This window comes from Mesocricetus auratus, unplaced genomic scaffold (assembly GCF_017639785.1).
Source record: "Mesocricetus auratus isolate SY011 unplaced genomic scaffold, BCM_Maur_2.0 Super-Scaffold_100022, whole genome shotgun sequence".
Classification (NCBI taxonomy): Eukaryota; Metazoa; Chordata; class Mammalia; order Rodentia; family Cricetidae; genus Mesocricetus; species Mesocricetus auratus.
The window spans coordinates 29,924,060-29,948,330 of NW_024429203.1; the positions used below are offsets into that span (position 1 = coordinate 29,924,060).

A 24,271-nucleotide genomic window follows, 5' to 3' on the forward strand; every position below is an offset into this window, starting at 1 on the left:
GAACTAGAGGTAAGAGCTAGTGGCCGGCTGCTTTGCTTTTCTGATCTTCAGCTTGAAGCTTGAACCCTAATATCTGTCTCTGGGTCATTTAGTTTTCGTGCAACACCAGAGCAATAAAACAAATTAGGATATATGAAAGTGACACACATAAAACTAAACAGGATCCTTAAAGTCATTTACTACTTGGAATTTATTAGCCTCATTCTGACTTCCTCCCATTTTCCGTAGGCCAGACTGCTTCAATGGATAATAGATGGAATGTGATTTGTATATGTCTCCCCTGTTATAGGTTAGCCTTATGGATACTGAACCAAGTAGGCACTTTAAAAAGGATGTAGACACCTTTTGTGCTCTATTGTCCTTTTATGTTCCAAGGCCTGATTGACAGGTTCTATTTGTCTGAGAACCAATGTATCTTCAGAGTAACACAAGATAAATAAATACAGTGTTTGAGTAGATAATGCAAAGTGAGCCATGATGATGAATATTGAACATAATAACCAGATATTAAAATTATGAGGATATATATATAATTTATAGAAATGATGTTGCTTTATTACTACTTAGTAAATTTCCCTTTTGAGAGCTATATAATACAGTTATTAAAAAGTTTACACAACCAATCTAGAAAACTGTCTCTGGAGCCCTCATGGAAATCCTAATCTACAGAGGACCCAGATCTCTTCTTTCCAGCAAGGGGGCCTGATGCTCAGGTTTGAGTAATAACTGGATGATAGACACAAGGCTCTTCTAGAGCTATTGGGAACCAGAACAGCGCTCCTCTGCTGTGGTGGATGTTGCCAGCTTTTCCCGTGAGCACACACTGAGCAGAGTAGGGGCAGGCCGACCTTTACTTCCAGTGTACACTCAGTTGCTGGGTTAGGAGGAAGTTGTGTATCTAATGTTTTGAGGAATCATTGCTTTTGAAGAACTGTAACCAATCCAAGTGCTCATCGGTGGATGAACAGATAAAGAAAATCTCCCTCCCTCCCTCCCTTCCTCCTCCCCCCCCTCTCTCACACACACACACAAATACTACTCAATCATAAAAAGTTCTGTGATTTGTGACACTATAGATGAACCTTAGGGGCACACGTGATGTGGAGTAGGTCAGGAGCCCAGAGACATGTGTTGCATGATCTACTTTGTGCACATTGTATAAAAGGTTGACCTTGTAGAGATAGATAGAAGTAAAGATTAGTAGAGACTGAGGTGGGGAAGAGGAGGGACTAGGAAAGAAGTTGGTCATTAGTACAAACTTACAGTTAGGAGAGGTAGGTTTTGTCAAACCATTGTACAGTAGTGTGACTAGCATCAACAGCAACAGTTTATATCTCAAAAGACCTAGAAGAGATAATTTCCCTTTATTTTTATTATAATGGTTGAAGAAAGGATTTTAATGCTTTACTACCAAGACAAGAAAATGTTTTGAAGTCATGGGTACGCTAACTGCCATAATCTGAGTCTTTGTGTAATGCTCATGCAGTATGCTTGTTAGTTTTTTGTCAACTTGACACATATTGGAATCATCACCTCAGCTGAGAAAATGCCTCCATCAGATTGGTCTGCATGCAAATCTGTGGGGACATTTTCTTGATTAAGGATTGATATGTGATGGTCCAGTCCACCGTAGGTGGTGCCACCCTTGGCAGGAGGTTGTGGGAACCATAGGGAACAAGCCAGAAAGCAATGTTCCTCTATGGTCTTTGCCTCCAGGTTCCTGCCCTGACTTTCCTTGATGATGGACTACAAGTTGCTGTAAAGCCCATTCTGACCCAAGTTGCTTTTGGTGGTATTTATCACAGCAACAGAAAGCAAATTAGAACAAGCATATTGAAGTATCACACTGTACTTCCATAGATTTGTATAATACACATAGGTATGTGTGTATCTTGGGCTATCCAAAAGCAGCTGTTGAGAAGAGAGGAAGTCGGCAGGGAACCTGTGAGAGTGCTACACCACAGATCCCAGAGCTCGTTGTTCCTTTGTTCCCACAAAAATACTTTCAAAGGAGGGAGCTTTGAGTACAAGGAAGAGGAAAGCTTTTGACTTCAGCATTTCTGCTGGTAGTCCATAAGCTAGGGTGGTTTGCTTAGACAGAAAACACCACCAGAAGACTAGCGAAGGAGACATATCTGCCATTCACATTTAAGTATGAATGAATACCCAGATTTGAATTTTCAGATTCCACCCCCCCCACACACACACACCTAGCTGAGGTAAACAATGAGACAAGAGCAGAGGACATTTTGGGGATGCTATGGAAGAACTGGACCAAAAATGGGTTTTAGAGACCTGGGTGGAAAATGAGAGTCTTGGCTTCTAGGAGACAGGAGGGACTAGAGGGTTTTAAAAGGTGTGAGAAGGAAGTAAAAAGAAAAATGATTGCGGTAGAAGATTGAAAGAGGCAATTCAGTGTTGCCTGTGGTCCCTGGTTTATGCACCCACAAAGTCAAGGTATGTGTAGGTCATTTTATAAGGTGAATGGTCTGCAAGTAACCACTCCAGTCAGTGGAGATTACTCAGCTCAGCAAAGGAATCCACACCTCTCACACTCACTGGAGGCGGATTGCTGTTTCTGTATTTGTATATGGTAAGTGCTATCCATCTTTCACCAACAAGCCACAGAGGACTTCCTTTGTGTAGCTGGAAAATACTGAATGTGTTATTGATGATTCTTTCCTGGCAATATGCCCATCCCCAACAGTCCCCTTGTCTCTTGGTGTCCTGTTTGTTGCTTGCAATAGTCTAGTTCTTCTACCTTCTACATTTCTTTTGAAATATATTAATTGAGTTTTGATCATTGGATTCCCATTGCACACATACACTCTGGTGACTATAAATTTATTCCATTAGTCAGATTCTGCCTAGTTTAGTTGAGGCTGCCACTGATCAGCCTTTTATGGTGGGGGATTCTGAAATAGCATTTGGACACCCTAGGTAAAACTACACTTACAAAGCCAGTCTCTTGACCTCATCCTATTTTATTGACAATAAAGCACTTATATCTGGTGCCATATTTTTTTTTTAACTGGGACTTTACAAGTCCCTGTAATAAGGGAAATGTACGTAACACTGCAGACTTTAAAAGTCATATGGTGTATAAAATGAGTTTTGTTTTACATGCTCCAAGATGTATTATACCATTTCCCTTTTCTTTTGCTAAGTACACACAGTCTATAACTAATAAAAATTAGACAGGAAAAATCGTTGTGTTTTATGATGTGCTAAAGTTTTTAATGTAATATAAGAAAAATAACCAGTGCCAAAAATGATGCTTCAATGATAACAGAAAATTCAGAATAAAATGGGTTACCAAAGTTCTAAAGTGGCCTTCCTGTAAAGTTGTCTCAACAGATGTGATCCACAAAGTATTTGATTGACATTGTAGTGTTTTGCAGGGGTGTTATAGTGGATATGAGCAGAGATGAATGCCATTGTCAATTAGCACTGGACATAATTGAGGCTTAAACTGAAAATCTAGTTCTGATTGAACTAGCACACCTAGAAGAATCTGTGGACACAGATTCCAACTCCCATAAGAACGCAGAAGTCCTCTGGCCTGTTGTCTCAGTAAGCTCTCCGGCATTCGTAGGAGCCCCAGGCCATGCTGCCATCTTCTTTTGTCCAAGGTGAATGATCATGAAGGGAAGATGGGTCTGATCCCTCCTCTGGGGAGAGGGGCACCACCTTGGGTTGGAGGTCATTTGACACTGTCATGAAAGAAGTGAAGGGGTATGAAGATGGGGCGGGGTATCCTGGTGTGTGGTGTAGATCTTCCAACGCATGCAGCGAGTAGGGTTGAGCTCCAGCAAGGGATGCTCCCCATCCCATGCTCCTGTGTTGGGTGCTGCTTCCTGACTCCAGCTGGGAGAGGCAACTGGTGCTTGGTGACAGGGTCTGCAGGGCATCAGCAGGCACAGGGTCTGGCTGACTGAGTCCATCCGGCACTGTCTGTTCCCAGGTGTCTCTCTGGGGAGAATGGCAAAGGCATGCCGATTATTCTTTAATTGATGCTCTGTGGCTAGAGCGCTGTCGCCAGAGCTAGGCATTCAGAGAAGCCTTCCTACCCCCCTGCTACGCTGAAGCCCCCCTCCCAGGCAGCTTTACCCTCTGGTGTTAGACTCAAGCCAGGGAAATCTGGGTTAGTTTCTACCCTAGGGTGTTACTCTGGGTCCTACATTGCTCTTTACACAAGCAGTACCTGATTCCCATTGGGAGGAGTAGTCCTCCAACGATGCAGGCTCTAGAACGACATGTGATGGGGGCTCCCTACCTCCTCAACAGTACTTTCTTTGGGGGGAACTGAGTTCATTCACTGTACCACCTACCACCCTCTGAGCCCCTCATCTGTGAAATGGGGCACATAATTGAGTTGCGGCAAATGTCACATGAAGAAAGGCCCATGAAAGTTCTTGTCACAGAATAAGGTTAATTCCTTGACCCACCCTTATTGTCTAAAATTTCACCATCAGCGACGGATTCCTTAGTGGCAGGAGGCTTTACAGTTTTCTATAAAAGGAGTATTAGCAGCTTGTTTTTTAGATCTTTCTGAACTTATTTCTGTGGAGAAATCAAGAGAGAACAAGGCGTGTGTGTGTGTGTGTGTGTGTGTGTGTGTGTGTGTGTGTTTGTGTGTTTCAGAGGAATCTGGAGCAGAGGGAATGAAGCAGAAAGAAGATAAAGCTGGATGCATGTCTTTAGTCCTATCTAGATATAACTTCAACATTTGTTCCTTAGGGCCCACAGACCCGAGGAAGTCTTGCGCTGACAGGCTCGGGGAGCATTTAGCAGACAGAATAGTAACAAAATGAACATGAATTTTACAGGCCTCGGTTCAAAATCCTAGGTAGACAATTTTGATGTCTTGCTTAATGTGATCTTTGAGCAGGGCTCTCTCGGAAGTGTCCCAGCAGAGCCACTCTGACTGCCCATCTCCAGGTTTGAGCAGAGCCACCTCCTCCGGAATCCCAAGGTGAGTGACATTTGGCTTCACCATGGTTACCATACATGAGGGCTGGGCCACAGGAGCCGGAGCCTCCCCTTCCTCCCTGCACATGAGATAGCCATACTCACAAACACAAAGTGAGCTGGATCGCTGGGGAACGGAGGCGGCAGGAGCGGAGGCAGAGTTGAGGTGCTGAACAGGGAGCTCGGTGTAGAGGTCAGTGCTGGTGGGCGGTAGTCTCCATAGGGCTCTGCCAGGTAGGACTCCAGCAGGCCGGTGTGGCTCTGCCCAGCTGAGGACTCACAGGCGAAGGGCTTCGTCACGCTGGGGGTGTAGAGGTCATTTGAGAACTGCTTGCTGCTGTGGAAGTCGGAATCAGACAGGAACGATCTCCTGACACCGTAGTAACCTGACATGACCGGTGAACCTGTGGCCGAATGAAAGCGAAATGGGCAAAAGTTTCACGTAGAAAGCTCAGAGCATCCTGTGAAAGGATGGGACTCTCGAGAGCCGAACATCGTCGTTAATTAAGAAGTACATTGTCTTGGATGGCATTCAATTCCAGCACCACTGTTTCAGCCCAAATAACAGAAATGCCTAAAGTTCACTCTGGCTGTAGGAATGAATTCATATTAGATGTACGATAACTTCACTCAGATAATGATTTATCAAGTATCTTCCAGTCCAGATACATCTAGAAGGGGCTTAGAGAGGTAAGTTAAAGAGCCCCATTGGTATCCTCGTCAGCATTAACTGTCAACTTGACATAGCCTAGAACCACTTGGGGAATCGCAAATAAGTCTTTATTAGATTGTTCTGTGCGCATGTATGTGAGGGATTACTTTTATTATTAATTAGTATAGAGGGTGCCCATTGGGTGAGACTCAATTCCCTGGGCAGGTGGCCCTAGGCTGTATAAGCCAGCCACCAGAATTCATCTGTGGTCTCTGCTTCAGGCTCCTGCCTGAGTTCCTGCCCTGACTCCCATCAATGACGGACAGTAATGTGGAAGCTGAAATACTACCTTTCCTCCTAAAAGTTGCTGGTGGTCATGGCGTTTGCTGCAGCAAGAGGATGAAGCAGGAATGTTTGGAATCTATGCCTTTCAATGGAACTATAAACATCTTTTTACACTTCTGAAAGACATCCCATAACACACAGGGCAGTTTCCAAGTGACTGCTTCTGGGCTTCTTACATAAGGTAATGTCCCTCTAGATAAGATGACTGATGCACAGCCCACCCAAGCCGGGGACGGGTGTGCTGTCTTCTGATACTTCACTGAGCTTCACCACCACGTCTCACACCTAGCTGGAATAAGTAGGTGGCTTGCCCTGGGACGGTACAGTTTCAGGGAAGCCAGTTTTTGAGGGAAAAACAACCACCCTGACCCTCCCGGATAGGTTTGGCTTTGCATTTCTAGTGTTATTTGCTGCCCCCCTTGTGGTCATACTGGAACCCTCCTAACACTTCGTCGGACATTTTGAAGTGAAAACTTGGTAGAATTTTAAGAGGAACAGAGGGAAACAGCTGAAATTGGCAAGAGTCTTCTTTAAGGAAGGACCAATGAAATGGTTTCAGGAAAGGACAGATGCACAGCACTCTCCGACCCTGCAGTCTACGGCAGGAAATGGATAGTTATCAAGAAGCTGGATGGAGCACAGACAGCAGGTCTGTGTAATTTATCGATTATCTATCCATATGGTAGAGGGTGGGATCTCATGTGCCAAGACCAACACAGGGAGGCTGCAAAGGGGCTGAGATGTGGAGACGATGCCATCTCCGTCTCTTGTCGCTTTCTTCAACAACGGGGGGGGGGGGGGGTTACATCTGAACTCTGTCCCCATCCCCATTTATTCTTTAGAGAGAAGAGAAACAAAGCTCACCAGGCTCTTCCCCTGGGTGACTGGGTCACAGTGAGAGCCTGAGCCTCCTCCAGCCAACATGGCATTTTATATTTTAGCTCTGTCACAGTGACAGCTATCTTGGCAGGGGGATTTAAAAGCTCCCTGGTGGTAGATCAGCTCTCATGCCCTGTCTGCTTTGTAAACCCAGGAGTGGAATGCTGCATTCAGTACTCCATGTAAATGTATTCACTCAGGGGAGGCAACCAAGTTTCCAGCCAAACCCTTTAGTGTGCTTTAACTCACTACACTTCCATTGTAAATTCACCAGTCTCCAGTCTGTCTGTACATTTGAACTCTGTGGCAACAGTTTTAACTATAAATACACTTTCCTGGGAAAGAAATCTGTGCAAATGAAAATTCATGTCGCTAAGTTATCCCAAGAACTGGTGAAGGCAGGGGCAGATGAATAGGTAAAAAAAGACTTCCGGGATGGCACAGTTATGTTTTCAGTTTCAAAATAAAAACAATCATGAAGAAAAGCCGTCTGCTTTTCTAAGTGTGCCTATTTCTCCTTTAAAAAGAGGAGAAACATTCTAGAAGGTAGGAGAGCCAGTTGAAACTCCCTTCAGTACAAAAGAACAGATGCAAGCAAATTCAAATGGATGTAAACATGATGGGAAAATACAGCAGAGACATTCGGGTATGGGATGCTTTGGAGCTCCTTTTCTTATGCAGTTTGGGAAGTGCTAAATCACTCTGGAGTTTGAGATCTGGAAGGAACGGGGCAGGGGTGGGGGGCTAGAGCTTGTGAGTATAAGGGTGTTTATTACTATTAAGAATATCCCTTTCCTATCTCACAGGACGATGGCATTGAGACACACGAAACTGGCATGAATACAATACACCAGACTCAGTGTGTGACACACCACGGAAAGTACCTAATAAATGAAGTCCCCACCCATAATGCTCTTTTTTCTTTCTGTCTACACTGGGCACATCATCTATCAGATCATGGTGTCAGAGTTTTAGATATTTTAACTCTGTACCCGGAGCCTGGTTATTATTGCTTTTGCTTAAAATCTACTGCTAGGCAGGGTATCAAAAGAGGCCTACCTACCACTCAAGACCCAGAGGACTAAATTTGGGATGATTCAATGAGATTTGTCTTCACTGATTATTTTTTCAAAGAGGCAAAAATGAAAAAGTGATGTGAGGCAGTTACCAAAACGCTGGAAGCTGGGGATGTAGCCTGGTGATAGACTAGCTGCATAATGTGTGCCTAGCTCTGGGCTTGGTGGTTCTCCACAAAACACAAACGCTCAGTTGCTGCTTAAAAGCGAGTGAATTGCTTGTTGAACGAAAGGTCTCACCTGGCATTTGGACGAATGCAGGCTGGGAGGAGCCGACACTACCCTGGAAAGCAAACAGAATGCAGATGTTTTCATCTTTAGGGACAAGCTTGAATTTAATTTTAAAACCAGGAATATATTTTCCCAAACTATCCTTTCTTTTTGCCTTCCCTCCTTTATTTTCTGGGTGTGGATGTGTGTTTGGGCACACGTGCAAGTGTGCAAGTGCACTGTGTTCACATGTGTATGGAGGCCAGTGGTCCAGGTTAACCCTGGGTGTTGTCCCCAGGATGTCCAGCTGACTACCATTTTTTTGTTTTTGTTTTTTTTTTAGAAAAGATCTCTCACTGGGATTTGGGCTTGCAGATTAGGCCAGACTGGCTGACCAGCGAGTCCCAGGAATCCCCCTGTCTCAACCTCCCCAGCACTGGAAGAAGTGTGAGCATATATCATTCTGCCCAGCTTTTTTCATGACTCCTGGGGTCTAAACTCAGGTCTCCATGCTTGTGTGGCAAACACTTTTTGAACTGAGTTATCTCTTCAACCCCCAAACTCTTATAGTTTGTTACCTAGAATGCTACTTGAAGATTTGGAGATGGACAACTTTGAGTTAGCATTCAAGTACTATAGAATAAAGTTGTGGTTTTGTGTGTGTGTATGTGTATGTTGAGGCATGGTTTTTCTGTGTAGCTCTGGTTGTCCTCAAACTCACAGAGATCCGCCTGCTTCTGCTTCCCAAGTGCTGGGATCAAAGGCCTGCACCATCACCACCCCGCTTAGAATAAAGTTTTACAGGGAACCAAATTTTAAGTTTCTGATAAATATGCCAACAAGCATTAACTAGATGAAACAGAATGATTTATCCTGTGTTTTACTGTTTGTGTCAATACTCATTCATAAAATATCTGTTAGACTGTTTTATATGTACGTGTATGTCAGTGTGCTTGCATCCCTATATGTAACTGGCATTTGGCTTCAATTCCAAATGGCCACATTTTATTGTAGATCTTTATGCAAAATGGATAATCCACTGGGTTCAAGAATCATGAGTGTGATTTGTCTTTCTTGCTCCAAGTGGAGCATGGTTCATAATAGTCACAGTAACCATTTGTGGAGTGAAGATGCAGCTTGAGACAGAGTTTCTCTGTGCAACAGCCCTGGCTGTCCTGGAATTTGATTTGAAGACCAGGCTGGCCTCACAATCACAGACACCTACCTGCCTCTGCCTCCAGAGCGCTGAGTTTAAAGGTATGTGCCACCATGACTGGATAAGATGCAGTTCTTAAAGAGCAGTGATTGTGGGAGGGTGGGGAAGTGGCAGGCAGAGTACTGTTCTGTTGAAAGACTGGATGTCTTTACATTTTATTAACTGTGTGTGAGTTTGTGCATCTGTATGCGTGTGCATGTGTATGTGAGTTTGTCTATGTGTGTGCATTTGTATGTGTATGTGTGTGTGTGTGTGTGTGTGTACATGTGTGTGTCTTGTGGGAGGGTGCACTTGTGGTGGTCAGAGGACAACTTACAAGAGTCAGTTATGTCTTTTCACCTTCTGGGTCTTGCCTTAGTTCCCAGTAACTAACTGAACCTTACTTAGAAATAGGATCATTGAAGATATAATTACTTAAGATGTGGTTGTACTATGACTAATGTCCTTATAAGAAGAGAGGAGGGGCTAGATAGATGGTTTGGTGGGTAAGAGCATTGGCTGCCTTTCCAGAGGACTCAGGTTCAATTCCCAGCATCCACATGGTTGACTCCCAACCACCTGTAACTCTAAGTCCCAGGGTATCTGTTTTTCTCCTTTTGGCCTCTGTGGTCTGCATTCAGGCAAAAATAACCGTACACTTAAAAATAAAATTTAAAATGCTTTTCTTGTTGTTGTTGTTTAAAGAAGAGAACACTCAATGATACAGCCATGGTGAGGGTCATACGGAGATAAGGAAAATGTGAGTGATTTCACCTCAAGATTAGGGATCAAGGTTGGCTGGTGGAAGCTAGGAGGAAGTGAGAGGCACTCTTTCCAGCAGCAGTTGGGGACCAGGACATGCTAACATCTTCAGAACCAGGAGACAATGTATTTCTATTGCTTTAAGGTATCTCCCTTGCGGCAATCTGTGGTTGCAGCTGCTGCGGGAGACTGAGGATGTGCGGCTGGGAAAGATGAGTGATGTGGGTATAGGGATGAGTGGGAGCGCTCTGGAGGAGGGGTGCTGTACTGGCATCAGCAGGAAGGGCATCTAGATGTGCAGTTTTAGGATATTACACACAGGGGCTGGGAAGTCAGTTCAGCATCTGCTGTAGAGTGCCAGGATATGAAATTGGATTTCTAGAAGCCATGTAAAAAGCTGGGCAGGCAGAATTTGCTTGTAACCCTTGCCCTAGGGGAGGAGTTGCAAGCAAGTACATCTCTGAGGCTTGCTGGCTAGCCAGTCTGCTGAATCTGTGAGCTTCAGGTTTAGTGGGAGAGCATTTGAGGAAAGACATTCCACAGTGACCTGAGGCCTCTACAGGTACATATACATATATGCACACACCACCCATGCATGCAATAGCACACCCAAAGTCAAAGACAAAATAGAAAAGTGAATATTACAAAAGCAAATGCTAGCTCCAAAATGACCCCGAGTTAAGAAGGTGGCGAAAAATACTTTTCAAGGAGATTAAGCATCTTAAGCATTCAGACCTCAGGCTGAGCTCTTAGCCTATGCTTCTACTGCCCTGTACCCAATCTCAAATGATGGAACTCGGGGCTCTGGCTGTTTCTCTGCTCTTGCTTTTTTCTCCTAGAGATCTCTGATTCCATAAACTTGGCAGGAAAGGGTCTCCTCTCTTTCCTAATCATCTCTTTCACTCATGTAGAAAAGTTTAATTCTTATTCCGTGTAGCGCTTTTCCAATGTTTGGAGGTTATCCATCATTTTTCGAACTGTCTTGTTTTTGTGTGTGCTCATGTGGGATACAGGCACTTGTGTGTGTGTAAAGACCAGAGAGGTCAGTCTCATCCACCTTGATTTCTGAGGCTAGGTCTCATTGGGACCCTTGGGGATCAGTGACCCAGTCAAGCCCAACTTTGTATGTAGGTGCTGGGTATTAAACTCAGGTCCTCTTGTTTGTGTGGTAAGCGCTTTACTGACTTAACAGCTTTCTCAAGAACACCCTACCAACAGTCTTCTTAGTCACTCTATCTGCTACAATGCATATTTCTGAGTGGTGGCTCAACACTTCATCCCACAGTACAAGGGACTGGGAATCCGAGGTCATGACTCGGTTCTTGGTGAGGGTTCCTTTCTGGTTTGCAGTCTTCTGATTGTGACTTCAAGTGACACAGAGATCATGTACCCAATATGTTAATTACCTCTGAGTCCCCACCTCTAAATACCATCATTCTGGAGGTTAGAGCTCCATCCTAAGAATCTTGAGGTCTCAATTACTCAGTTCATAACACTGATTTTGAGTTCTGCCTTTCAGGTAAAATATCACCATGCAACCACTCAATGGTAACATAGTATTTAAGAGTGAAGAATCTAAAACCTATATGCCTATGTTTGAATCCCAGGCCTGACTCATTTTTGTGAATTTGGGGTACAAGAAAATTAGATTAGAACACAGGTGTGGCGTGCTTAAAATAGTACCTGGCATACAGTAGCCAGTACATGCTAGATGGCTGTTGTTGCAATAGTCCCTACTCTTATCACTGAAGCATAGATACACTGTTTTTCTACTTATACATGTTAATCAAGTTTAGCTTATAAATCAGGCTCAGTGAGAGATTGTTAATAAGAATATAGAAAAAATTCATACAATATTCTGTAATAAAATTACCAGCATCACTTCTCTCTAGATTTGGAGCAATTATTGAGTATAACAAGGGTGACTCAAACATAAGCACTGAGATATTGTGGTGTTGGCTTGGTAACCTAGAAGCGTCTCTTCTTTGGCTGTGTCGGGTGGAGACAGAACCTGGGCCTGTGCAGGCCACGTGAGCACCCTACCACCAAGCTGCCTTCCCATCCCAAGGGGAAAGCATCTGGATGATTGGCTTGCAGATGGCATTTAAGGTTCACACACACTGGACAATGGTAAAATTCATCTCCTGGGCAGGATCTGGTTGGGCAGCAGAGATTTTATCTGCTATTCAGCATGGCATACAATGCAAAACGTATGAATTACTAATTTATGGAATTTTCTATTGAATATTTTAATACAATCTCAGGGGCTGTCTCTGACTCTTACTGGCTTTTGGAACTCTACTTCTCAAACTGGGTTGCCTTGCTCAGCCTTAATATGTGGGGAAGTGCTTAGTCTTACTACAACTTTAGATGCTGTATTTTGTTGATACTCATAAGTGACCTGCCCTTTCCTGAAAGAAGACAGAGCAGGAAGGAATTGGGGGGTGACAGGAGGGAATGGGGAAGAGGGATTAGGAGGGGAGAATGGAGGAGGGGTTGTGGCCAGGATATAAAATAAATAGATGAATAAAAACAAAACAAAATAATAATAATAATAATAATAATAATAATAATAACAACACTGCTGATCTTGGTGAGTAACTCAAACTGTGAAACCATGCGCTGAGAGGATGAGTATAACACAATTTGGTTTTTGAGACTATGTAGTCCACACAGGCCTTGCACTCAGGCCTGTGCTCTGTCTGCTGGGAGTACAGGTGCATACTGACACCCCTGGCTAAATTAGTTAAGTGGCAGACAGGAACTCTTAGACATGCAGTGTCCAGGGAGGTGCAGATCAGAGTTCCCTAACATGTGTTAGACTACATCATAGATGAGCTGGGTCCAGGTACATGTTCCCCATGTTGCCAGGGCTCCTGCTATTCAGCATTCCCCTTCTGTTTCTGATCGTCTGTCAGTGTCTCTCCCAGAAGGACTTTGCAGACCTCTAGTACCTTCTGACTTCTGTCTCAGCCTCCTTTTCAGCAAGGTGAGGCTGTGGTAGGGTTGGTAACTACTCAGGGGAGGCTGTGGTGGGGTTGGTAACTGCTCAGGGGAGGCTGAGGTGGGGTTGGTAACTGCTCAGGGGAGGCTGAGGTGGGGTTGGTAACTGCTCAGGGGAGGCTGAGGTGGGGTTGGTAACTGCTCAGGGGAGGCTGAGGTGGGGTTGGTAACTGCTCAGGGGAGGCTGAGGTGGGGTTGGTAACTGCTCAGGGGAGGCTGAGGTGGGGTTGGTAACTGCTCAGGGGAGGCTGAGGTGGGGTTGGTAACTGCTCAGGGGAGGCTGTGGTGGGGTTGGTAACTGCTCAGGGGAGGCTGTGGTGGGGTTGGTAACTGCTCAGGGGAGGCTGTGGTGGGGTTGGTAACTGCTCAGGGGAGGCTGTGGTGGGGTTGGTAACTGCTCAGGGGAGGCTGAGGTGGGGTTGGTAACTGCTCAGGTTTCGTCTCTGGCTGCATCTACTGTTGTCCCACCTTTCCCATTTCTGCTCTGGCCAAGCCTGGGCAAGGATGACATTACGAATGAAAGCTCAGTTTGATGTCTGAACATTTTGGACACTTCTCAAATCCCAGAATGCCACGGGCTTCTCCCTCAGCATCACTCATCAGCCAGGATGACTCTGCATCAGGCTGGGTTGCAGTCAGGCTTCGCACTCTGGCTGACAAAGATCCTTGCGGCTTCTACAGCTCTTCCCTCAGAGTTCCCCAGCTTTCCCTCCCATCAGCACCAACCCCGAACATCTCACTCTTTTCCTCCTTCTGTATAACCTTAATTCTTACCAGGGAAATACCAGTACTGTTCTTGCCCGAACCTAGTTTTAATACTGGGAGGCTCTATCAGTTATGAGTCTCATTAATTCTATTTATAACTTGACAGAAAGAAGTCTCTTGTGTTCCTTCCCTCTATGTCACTTCACCTTGTCCCCACTGCAGGAACTATACACTATTCCCATTCTTTATGGTCACCCATAAAATTTTACCACATAGATTTAACAAGGCCTAGAACCTTAAACCTTCTACTGAAAGACAAGAGCCCAAGGACATTAACTCTCACTGTCATTTTGTTATGGTATACTCTTACACCTGGGCCTGTTTTATTCTTAAAGTCAAGCAACCACAATTTAGACATCACTGTTACATTCTCTATTAGATTTACTTCCTTGTTTGCCCTTTTTTCTGGTCAGTATTCTTCCAGGCTTTCATCTTTCAAAAGCAACTCTTAAGAAAATTCCCTGAATGTGTTCATTTTAGCAAACTATTTCAGATTTTATCTATCTAAAAGTATCATTTCTCTTGATCTTGTACTTAGAAGATAATTCTAATTTTATAGTCAGAACATTTTAGTATTTAATTTCTGGTCACTTTGAAAACATAAGCCCACTGACTTTGGTTTCCATAATTTCAGTTAAAAAGTCTGCTGTTACTCTTAAAGTGATTCTGTGTGACCAGCTTTCTTTTCTTGTTTTTAAAATAGTTTCCTCACTTTTTAGGTTCTTGAAGCTCAGCTTATATTGTCTAGAAGTAGATCCTATTTCTCTTTACTTTGCTTAGTGCAGGATGAGATTTGTGTCTTTCTGTGTCTGGGTTTCACATCTTTCATCAGGTTAAGACCATTTTGAACCATTATCTCCTTAAATATTACTCTATCCAGATTACGTCCTCTAAGACTGCTTAGATATATTTTGGATCTTGTACTTCTATCCTTTATATTCTACAGCCTCCTCTTGTTTACCCTATATCCATGATTTTGTGTTTCTTCATATTCATTAGAGAACTCTTTGGTTCACTAATTATTCAACTGTAATTTTCTGCTTAACTCATATATTAAGCTTACAAATATTTATTTATGCACATGAGTGTGTTTGTGTGTGTGCACATATATGTATGTCTGAGTGGAGGCCTAAGTGGAGATTAGGTGTTTGTAGCAGTTGCTTTCCACCTTAATTTTTGAAGCAAGATCTCTAATTGAACCTGGAGCTCACTAATTTGGTTTAACTGTCTGTCCAGCAAGTTCCTGGGATCCTCCTCTTTTTGCTGTCTCCCACTCTTAGCACTGAAGCTGCTATATACATGAGCTGTGGTGTCTGGGGTTTCTGTGTGTGTGTGTGTGTGTGTGTGTGTGTGTGTGTGTGTGTGTATACGCTGAGTGTCTGAACTTAGGTTTTCATGCTTGTATGACAAGCATTTACTGACTGAGCCATCTCCCAGATTCATATTGAGGGTTTTGTTTTTTAGTTAATATTTAATATTTTTGTTTTGATAAACTCTAATTTAAAGCTCATTTAGTGATTTTTGTTTTAAAATGTTTCTGAAGGGAAGTACCATCATTCTCATTTTATTGACTGTGAGGCTAAGGCACTGGAGGAACACACAAGTTTCTTTCTAGGGTTAGGTTGCTGTGGTGGCAGAGGGTGGATCCAACCAGGAACTCTAATTTCAGAGCCCAGTTCTTCACTACTGTACCACACTGCCTCCCAAGAATGTTAATAACTTGAAAATGCATCACTATTTTAGAAAAATTTAGCTTAAAGGAGAGTTAGGGGCATTCAACAAGCTCACAGAAGTGCCAGTGGGATCAGATACTTCTGAGATGTGTGTGTATGCATATACATGCACACACAGGATATGTATTTTTTTCTTGATTTTTCTGGTGACATTTCACTTTGATGGGGGCCAGATGTAGTCAGGCATCACTTACATGTACTAAAATTCATAGATTTTGAGTATACAATTTGATGTGTTTTGACAAATCTTGATGAACCCTTACAACCCAGCCCCAGAATCTTGTTATAGCCCACTTTTATTGAATTAGCAGTTCTGAAGTTATAAATGGTGTGTCCCCTCTATAGCTAGGAACTATCCAAACAAACCATATTAAATCCGATGCTAACACACATCTCTTCAGTTCACCTCACGGAACAAGGAAGAAAGAGCCTTGTGTGACTGGGAGGGCTTTACTGGACAGATTTAGGGATTAGAATTTACTTCTCCATCCCATTCTCAGATTTCATAGGTTAGGAGAGAATAGGCCCAGCCAGACAAGCTTCCTTCCTCATGTGAAGGCGCAACTCACTCCCTTTATTCTTTGTTCAATACATTGTATTCACCCAGTTATGCCTCATCCGACCAACATTGGACTCAATATTTCAGAGGCCCTTGCTTTGGACCATGCAAGATGGTATATAATTTTTATTTTGCATACTGCAAACAACAGGATCCTGCAATACCAGGTAGCCAAATTTAGAGGTTTATATTTGAATGAAATTTGCCGATCTGCAACTTCCTGTAGCTAGCAGAGCAGCCTCACAGCTGCCCCACAAGCCCCTCCATGAAAATGAGTTAATTTGAACTAATAGGTCACCAAGGTAGTAAAGTGATAAGATTAGGAGTTTCCTCTGAGTACATTTATTGCCATTTTTATGACCCTATAATATTTTAGGTGCCAACGTAGTTGGTAGTTGAAGGAATATATTGGGATATATGAAGAAATCTCTCGCTAGCATACTGTCTCTTTTGCACTGTTAAATCCATTTAAAAATAATTATAAGGTATCTATTTTAAATGTAAAGATAGTGATATTGGTGCTTCAATAGTAATGATTATAGCTGTTGGTGAATAGGTGGTATCTCCAAGGTATTTGCAATAAACACTTCATGCAATTAGTTTTTCACTATGCTTGGGAGGCAGATCAATAGCACATTTTAATATCGCATGATTTCACTCTAACTTTGTAATGAATCTAAAGTTATGCTGATGTCAACACACATTACCTTTAAATGAGTACACCTGTTAGGATGGCACACTTTCTCCCCCTGGGAAATAATGGGCATAAAGAATTGGGTGCACTAATGTGATAAATATGTTGCTGAACCCAGGGAAATCTGATTCATGTTGTATCTTCTGTGGAGCCTACACTACCTCAAACATCTTCTAATAAATCTGACTTCTTTTGCAAACATATTTCACTTTCAAAACACATTTCACTTACGGACTACATGTCTGAGATGTACAATTAATCACAAGCAGGACAAGCACTGTGTGATGACTACAAATTCCAGTGATGAGTGCCTACAATGTGCCAATTACTTCATATCCTGCTACCTTAGAAAGCAGATTTTTGTCTCCGGTTTACAAAAGAAGACACTAAGCATAGGAGAAGCTATGCGCCCACAATCTACAAGCCAGTTAAACAGAGAACAAAATGTGAAGCTCAGGCCTCCCAAGAATTGCTCTACACTGACTTCTCAAAGATGTTGTATCGAGCAAGTTCTGTGTCACTAGTTCCTCAACAGAATCATGAAGTTCATTGGTTAACCCTGATGTGGAAAACCACCATAGGACTTCACAGGTCAGATTAGGACCTGCTTAAGGAGAATAGTCACCCATGAAAATAAAATATGGCGGAAGTGCAATCACCAACCTCCTGAATTTAGGGTAGTGAGTTGTAGTTTGAATTGACTGATAAAATCTGGCCAAGGGGACATGTAAGTTTCAGATCTTAGGCCTCAAGGGGATTTAAAGGTTGCTTCAGTCTGCTACCCTTTGACTTCCTCAGGAAGTCTAGCCTCTTGGAGGACAGGAGACTGCATGAAGTGAAAGAGGCGTGGTCCCGCCAACATCCAGCAACACCAACTACCAGAGAGGCAAGGGAGAATGCTCCTCACCATGCGCTTCACCCAAGACTCCAGCTAAATGCAACTTTACGAGGAGTTCTGGAGAGATAACAAATGAAGATCCAGAGGATGATGCTGTAAGAAACGGCAATTGTTTTAAACCAACACGGCCAGCTGGTTTCTTAGGCAGCAGTAAGTAGCAGATACATAGCCAGGAAAAGTAGCTAATGAGATACCATGGCGCATACTTGCTACAAGTGGGAGATTAGAAAGCAGGTGAATGAGTGTGCTGAGGATTTGAATTTGAAGGTTGAGGGGACAAAGAAGCTCCCAGGTGCAAGGAATCCCATGAAGCAGACACTGCAGGAGAAGCCTGGCTTTTCTGCAGAAAGTAGCCCGTTTGAAGGCAGCAGATGTTTAATTTTGTTGCTCACGTAAAAATATATCATGTGCCTGTTATGCTCTGGGACTGTAGTCATTTCCAGGAACACAAAGAAGACACGGATTTTGTAGTCGGCATGTAGATTCATAGTGACCATAGTTATACAAATGTGAGGGCAATCAGAACAGGATTTAAAATAAGAGCTGAGGCTGATGGAACCAGCACTTCCTGTAGCTACTTTTGTTAGGCTCTACCTCAGGCATTAGGCATCACTCATTTATAGTGACAAATGTACGTGTCACTTATGTAGACATGTTATTGTTCTTCTCTTCAGTGTGCTAAGTGTCATCACCGAGAGTGCTCACTATTAATCTTCAGATGACCTTGTAAAATATCCTCTGGTCTATAGCTTGACCTGTTCAAGGTCACATGACACAGTGTGGGTTCTAATCTAGATCTGGTTAAGCACAATCTGGTGTAGGTAGAGAAGTGGGGGTGAAGAGGGGAGCTGGAGTGATTGACTGTCTTGAGTGAATGGGCTTTAATGCTTCATAATATACCCGGCACCTGAATGTAGTCTAAAAAGATGAAAGGAAATCACTAAGCAGACTGGAGAAGGATGTGTCACTGTGGAGAAAACCAAGGCTTGGGATGTTTGCAGCGGCATGTTTGAGGTGTGGGAATGCAAGCAGGAAGCATGAAGGCAGGAATGATGACGAGAAGCAGGAGGAAGACACAGGAGCACGCTTACAAAGGGCCTTTGAGCTGTGCTAATGATTGGACTTTGTCCGCCTTGGGCAATGACTCTTCAGATTCTCAGTGGCATAGACATGATGGAAGAGTTACGCTGGAATACTGACTCTGATGCTGAAGCCATGGGTCTGGACTTGTTGGTAGAGTGAGTGTTAGAGTCCAGCAGGGACCTGATGATGAGGGTCGGGCAGGGTGTCAGGAGGCTGGCAGAGGACACCTCTATCTGCTTCTGTCTGCTTGGCATCCTTTTAGAGTATGTATTAGGAAGGCTGAGTCACATGGGCAGGTGTTGAGAGCTGTCCTGGTCACCTGTCCTGGCCACTGTACAATTCCTAGGGCTCTTTTCCTCTTTTCTTTCCCAGCAGCCACCTTCCCACTGTGTACAGAAGGATTAGGACATCCCTATTTACAAGGTTAAGAAGCCTGCAGATTCTTCTACAGTTTAATTTAATGGCTTATTTTGCAGGGCCAATCTTAAGGCCAGTATTAATGTTCAATTGAGGAAGTAATAGTGAAACACCCTTATAAACACTGGAGCTTGTGTTTACAAAGTCGCACTTTGTGTGATGTGTCTTCACTGTTCCTAGCCTGGGCAATCATAGGGATGAACATCATTGATGTAAAAGGAATAAATGGTTGTCTTAAAGCTTTCAAGAACATAAAGTCAAACTGTAGAGTGAAAGATATGTTATAATGCTGAGGGAAAGGAGCTTATCATGAAAACACACATTTATTTTTGTAATAGGGTGGGTAGTTATATAACATACTTGTCAAAGTCAGTTACCCCGATTCATTGACTTAGGTTCTAATAGGTTGTTAATAGCAAATATGTGTAAGAATGCATGTGAAAATGAATGCATTGGGTAAGGGGTGGGGAGACGTCCATAGATTCCCATTATATAGTCTGTACACTTTCTACTTCTGCATTCTTTTGACAGTTGCAAAGTGGATTGCTTTTGTAATTAAGGCAATTAGTTAATAAACATTGAAATGGATGTTAGATTTTAGATCATTATAGTTAATCTCAAACGTTTGGGAAAAGAAAAACACATGATTCCGAGTGTCTAAATTTCTGAGCCATGAGCTATTTTATGTCCCTTGGAAAGCTCACAGCATTTCAGAATTCCAACTTTTTGACAGTTTCTTCAAATTTTATTTTAACAGCTCTCCTGCTTGGCACAAAATTATATCCAGGCTGTTTCTGTGAGAAAGTGATTGCTGTTGCCTAAGTTACAAAATGAAACATATTTTTATACCCCTGGCTCTTGGTGTGCCTTTGAAATGCTGTTTGTATTTATGTAGATAAGTTAGAGCAACAAGAGCGACTGGGAAGCACTTTGGCCAGCACAGATCCTGCAGAACCGCAGTCCCACCAGATGGACCTGCCATGCTTGTTTTGCTGTAAAACCTGATTATTTTTGCAAGCTGCATGAAAGAATTCACCACCAGGAATGACTTAAAATTTCATGACATTTAAAAAGAAAATTCCACAGAACCAATGGAACAGCTGAGAAAATAAGTTCCCTGTGAAAGGTTCGCTTTTATTATTATTTAAAAAAATTTTTTTGCTGTAATTGTGAAGGAGCAGGTGGCTGGATGGGGACCACAGAAAGCTCTGGAAATGTGGTTTAGTTCTCCAAACAGGGCAGGACAGTGGTCTAATTAAAGTCAGACAAAAGGCTGTTTGGAAAGCCTTAGAAAATAAAGCATTCATTCAAATGAAGACCAACCATATCACGTGTATCCATACATTGAAACGGTGGCATTTGTGTTTACAAGGCATTGAGTGCTCAGAGAATGTTGTTTTTTTAATTTCTCGGCTCCTGAAGGGGGTCCTTCAGCAATGCAAACAAGCAACATGCTGAACACTGTGCCTTGAGAATAAGCAAAAGGTGTGTGTGTGGGTGGGGAAGTCTCTCTGATTAGACATGGGTTCCCTTTATTAAGAACTTTGAAAACTTATAGGGAATAAGAAATGGAGATTTCTGTGGGAAATTTGGAAAGTAAAAGTAAGGTAAGATGAAATAAATATATTAAAAGTTGAAGCATTCTCCAATAGCTTCAAACATGAGTCATTTCTCAAAATATAAGAAAAAATATTAAGGAAAAATAAAAACACAAGAAAACACAAAAACTCCAAGTTGTGGTGTTATCTTGCTCATACAAAGCCTGTCCGAGGGTCAGAGAATGGAGCTGGCCACTAGCTCAGACCTCCAGATTTCTATGGTTAGCTAGTGGCCAGCTCCATTCTCTGACCCTCAGACAGGCTTTATTTGTACAAGCAAGACATCATCACACCAAACAGTAGGAAAATATTAAACACCCATTAGCCAATTGATGACAGTTGTGCCCAGGTAAGCAAGATAATCTTACTGAAGTCAAAAAACCATGATAGGATTGGCTCTATTCATGAGAGCTGCAGAGGTGAAAAATAATTTTAATAGTTAATTTTAGGAAGTCAGAACAAATCAAGGGTATATTCTTTAGTAGTCATACCACTGACCCTTGTATATATTTTCTCATATATCTTCAGAGCTTGGGGCACCTTGTCCAACAATTCACAACCTCCGATTCTATATGGCACTTGTACACTGATGGAAGGTATGAATATATGTGATCAACTCCACACTTCTAAAACATGGATAATCAGCTTTGGAACTTCCATTTTACACTGTTTTTTCAGCCTGCTGCTGCTAGGCAGTGTAATCATTCAAATGCAACCTGTGTATAAATTACCAAGGTTTAGTAGGGTGTGTGTGTGTGTGTGTGTGTGTGTGTGTGTGTGTATGTGTGTTTTGATTGAAATTAGAGTTCCATATTAGGAAAGGGTTCCATTTGTCTTTTGCATAGCATCCCAGGAAATGAGAGCATTGGTGATCTCCATCTTCCAGTCTCTTGCCATATTTCCATAAGAAAGGAAGGCATAAAGATGTCATCTTCCTCTTTCTCTAGTTACTGTTATATTTGCTAATGCTGGTGTTCAGGCATGGCATGGCTGCTGCACTCTTGAACTCACAGCAGATGTGACTACCTGCACAAGACCTATACAGTCTGCCAACATGCTGATCTGGGAGGAATGAGCTTATGATATCCTACCCCTTCCCTGGGGATGTATTAATGAATATATACCATTAATAATTGGTAGGTGAGAAAAGAGACATGTTCTTTGCAGTTGAGCCATTGAAAAGGTGCCCTAGCACCTGTAAACAACCCCTCACCAATGAGTCTATAAGAAAAACTACTGAGAATCATTGGGTCCTTCAAAAAGGAAAATATATGAAAGTAGAAGGGGACTAAATTGGTAAGAGGACGGAGATCAGTGGGAGGGGAAAGGGTGAATATGATCAAAATATGTGCATGTTTAAAAATGTCACGATGAAACTCATGTATAATTAATTAATATATGCTAATAAAACATTAAAATATAAGTAATGCACTTTAATGTGTGTAACTCTGAGAGAATCTGGATACCATGGGTGTAGATAATATCCAGGGATGGGTCTCCAGGGACTATATGTTCAGGAGTCTTCCCTCAAGTGGGAGTTGATCTGGGAATGAAATTCATGTGTTCCTTTGTATACTTGAGGAAGTAGGAGCCCTATCAGCTCCTCAAGTCAGAGTTGTAACTACAAATATGCAGCAGGGGTAAGCATGGAAGACAAGAAAGTCAGAGAGAAATGGGTTGTGTGAGCCCAAGGGATTTTTAAGAAAATGGAAAGGAAACTTCTTCAAGGTCCATGTCTGGCATGATTAGATTCTGGATCAAGAAGTCTTTTACACTGGGTGGGATTGTGGAGAGACCCATGAGATCTAGTGGTCTATAGGGAGTTAGGAATGATGAACAAGGACACTTGTTAGCAGCAGATTCTAGAATTGAATTAGAGAAAACTGATGAAGGAAATCAGAGCATTAAGGGATTTAGTTTCTTTTAAAATATATTGGGATCACAGGAAAGGATTATCTGGTTTGGTCTGGGCTGGGTGGGGGCATTCCCTAAATAGTCTACATACCGGTTGCAATGATAAGTATGGAGATTCACATGCGGATACTTGGGAGCACAAGATTGAAACCCATCATTATGTGTGAAATATGAAGCTTGGTATGAAGACCTGAAAAACAGTGGTGACTCCAAACCTTGTCTTGCCTTGGTATGGTAATATACATTTAAGAAGGGAGTATAGTTGAGGACATAGCTCAGTTGGCTGAGTTGTAGTCTAGAATGTAAAAATGCTAGAAATTTGTTTGATGCTAGAACTACAAAACCCAGGCATGGTGGTACACATATGTAATCTAGAACTCTGGAAGTAGAGAAAGGAATAGTAAAAGTTCAATGTGATCTTCAGCTATTTAGTGAATTCGAGGCTAGCCTGCGATATGCAAGCCCCTGTCTTCAAAAAAATATGTGGTAAGACATATGGTGAAAGAAAAACTTTGGAGCCCTATAAACCTGGGTTCAAATCTAAGCTCTAAAGCTTTCTACCTGATTCTTCATTCCCCATCTAAATACCTTCAGAGACTGCTAAGCTCATGTCGATAAATGAATGAATGTATTTTAAAGTAGAGAAGTGGAGATGCTTGTAAAGTTTCTATTTATAGCCCAATATATAACAGTTATTATGATTAATGTTTGAGACAGGGTCTCATGTAGCTTTCAATTCATGATGTACTTGAAGATTACCTTGAACTCCTGATCCTCCAGCCTCTGCCACCCCAGTCCTGGGATAAACAGGTATGTGTCACCACACCAACTGTTTATTATTATTATTATTATTATTATTATTATTATTATTATATGATTATCCTGGAGATAAGGGATGAAAGTCAACTTAATTGTACTACCCTTTCCAATACATGACCATATATTAAAATTAGAGTCAGAATCCAACTTGTAAAAAGAAGTTTAATTTGAGGAAAGAACATTTGTTTTTCTCAGAATATAGAGGGATTTAAACTTGACCTTGGAGGTTAGGGGTTAGAACCTGGTGTGGGTGTTGGGGGGATGTGGGGAGTAGGGAGTTGGGGTGGAGAAATGGTGGAGCATGGGTGGAACATGTTTTGAGGTCTGAGGAAATGCTGAGTTAGGAAGAAAAACAGCTCTGTCCAGTGTGGAGAAGGGGACACCTTGAGCTGTGGTGAACACTGATCCCCTTCCTTATACACCTTTCACGAGACCCTCTCACACTGAGGAGCAGTAGCTTCAGTAAGTCTGATCAGGTGAGTAAGCTGGTAGCAAATCCTGCCTTTGATCTTCTCCCTGCCATTTGAAATGAGGCTTTTTGTGACATAGAGTTTACGTTGAGTGAATCAAATCCTTAATAAAGTAGTTAAGAGGTAGGGTATTTATGACAGCAGAGTGAAGCAGTTGGAATATCTCAGTTCCAGCTGTTAAGTTACATTTTCAATTGTAGCTGTGTTGACTCACAAAAGGGAAGAGGG

The 24,271-nt window shown here is 42.5% G+C and overlaps 1 protein-coding gene across 1 annotated transcript in view; it reads right to left on the minus strand.

Annotated features, from left to right (window-relative positions):
* Window positions 1-3,210: 3,210 nt before the first annotated feature.
* CUNH11orf53 (chromosome unknown C11orf53 homolog) overlaps window positions 3,211-24,271 on the minus strand; it is a 39,427-nt gene continuing 18,366 nt past the window's right edge. Inside the window, exons 3-5 of the mRNA XM_013112908.3 lie at window positions 8,164-8,206; window positions 5,077-5,375; window positions 3,211-3,972 (exon numbers count right to left, since the gene is read on the minus strand). Coding sequence (XP_012968362.3) covers window positions 3,571-3,972; window positions 5,077-5,375; window positions 8,164-8,206 — 744 coding nt within the window. The 3' untranslated portion in view covers window positions 3,211-3,570. The remainder of the gene's footprint in view (window positions 3,973-5,076; window positions 5,376-8,163; window positions 8,207-24,271) is intronic.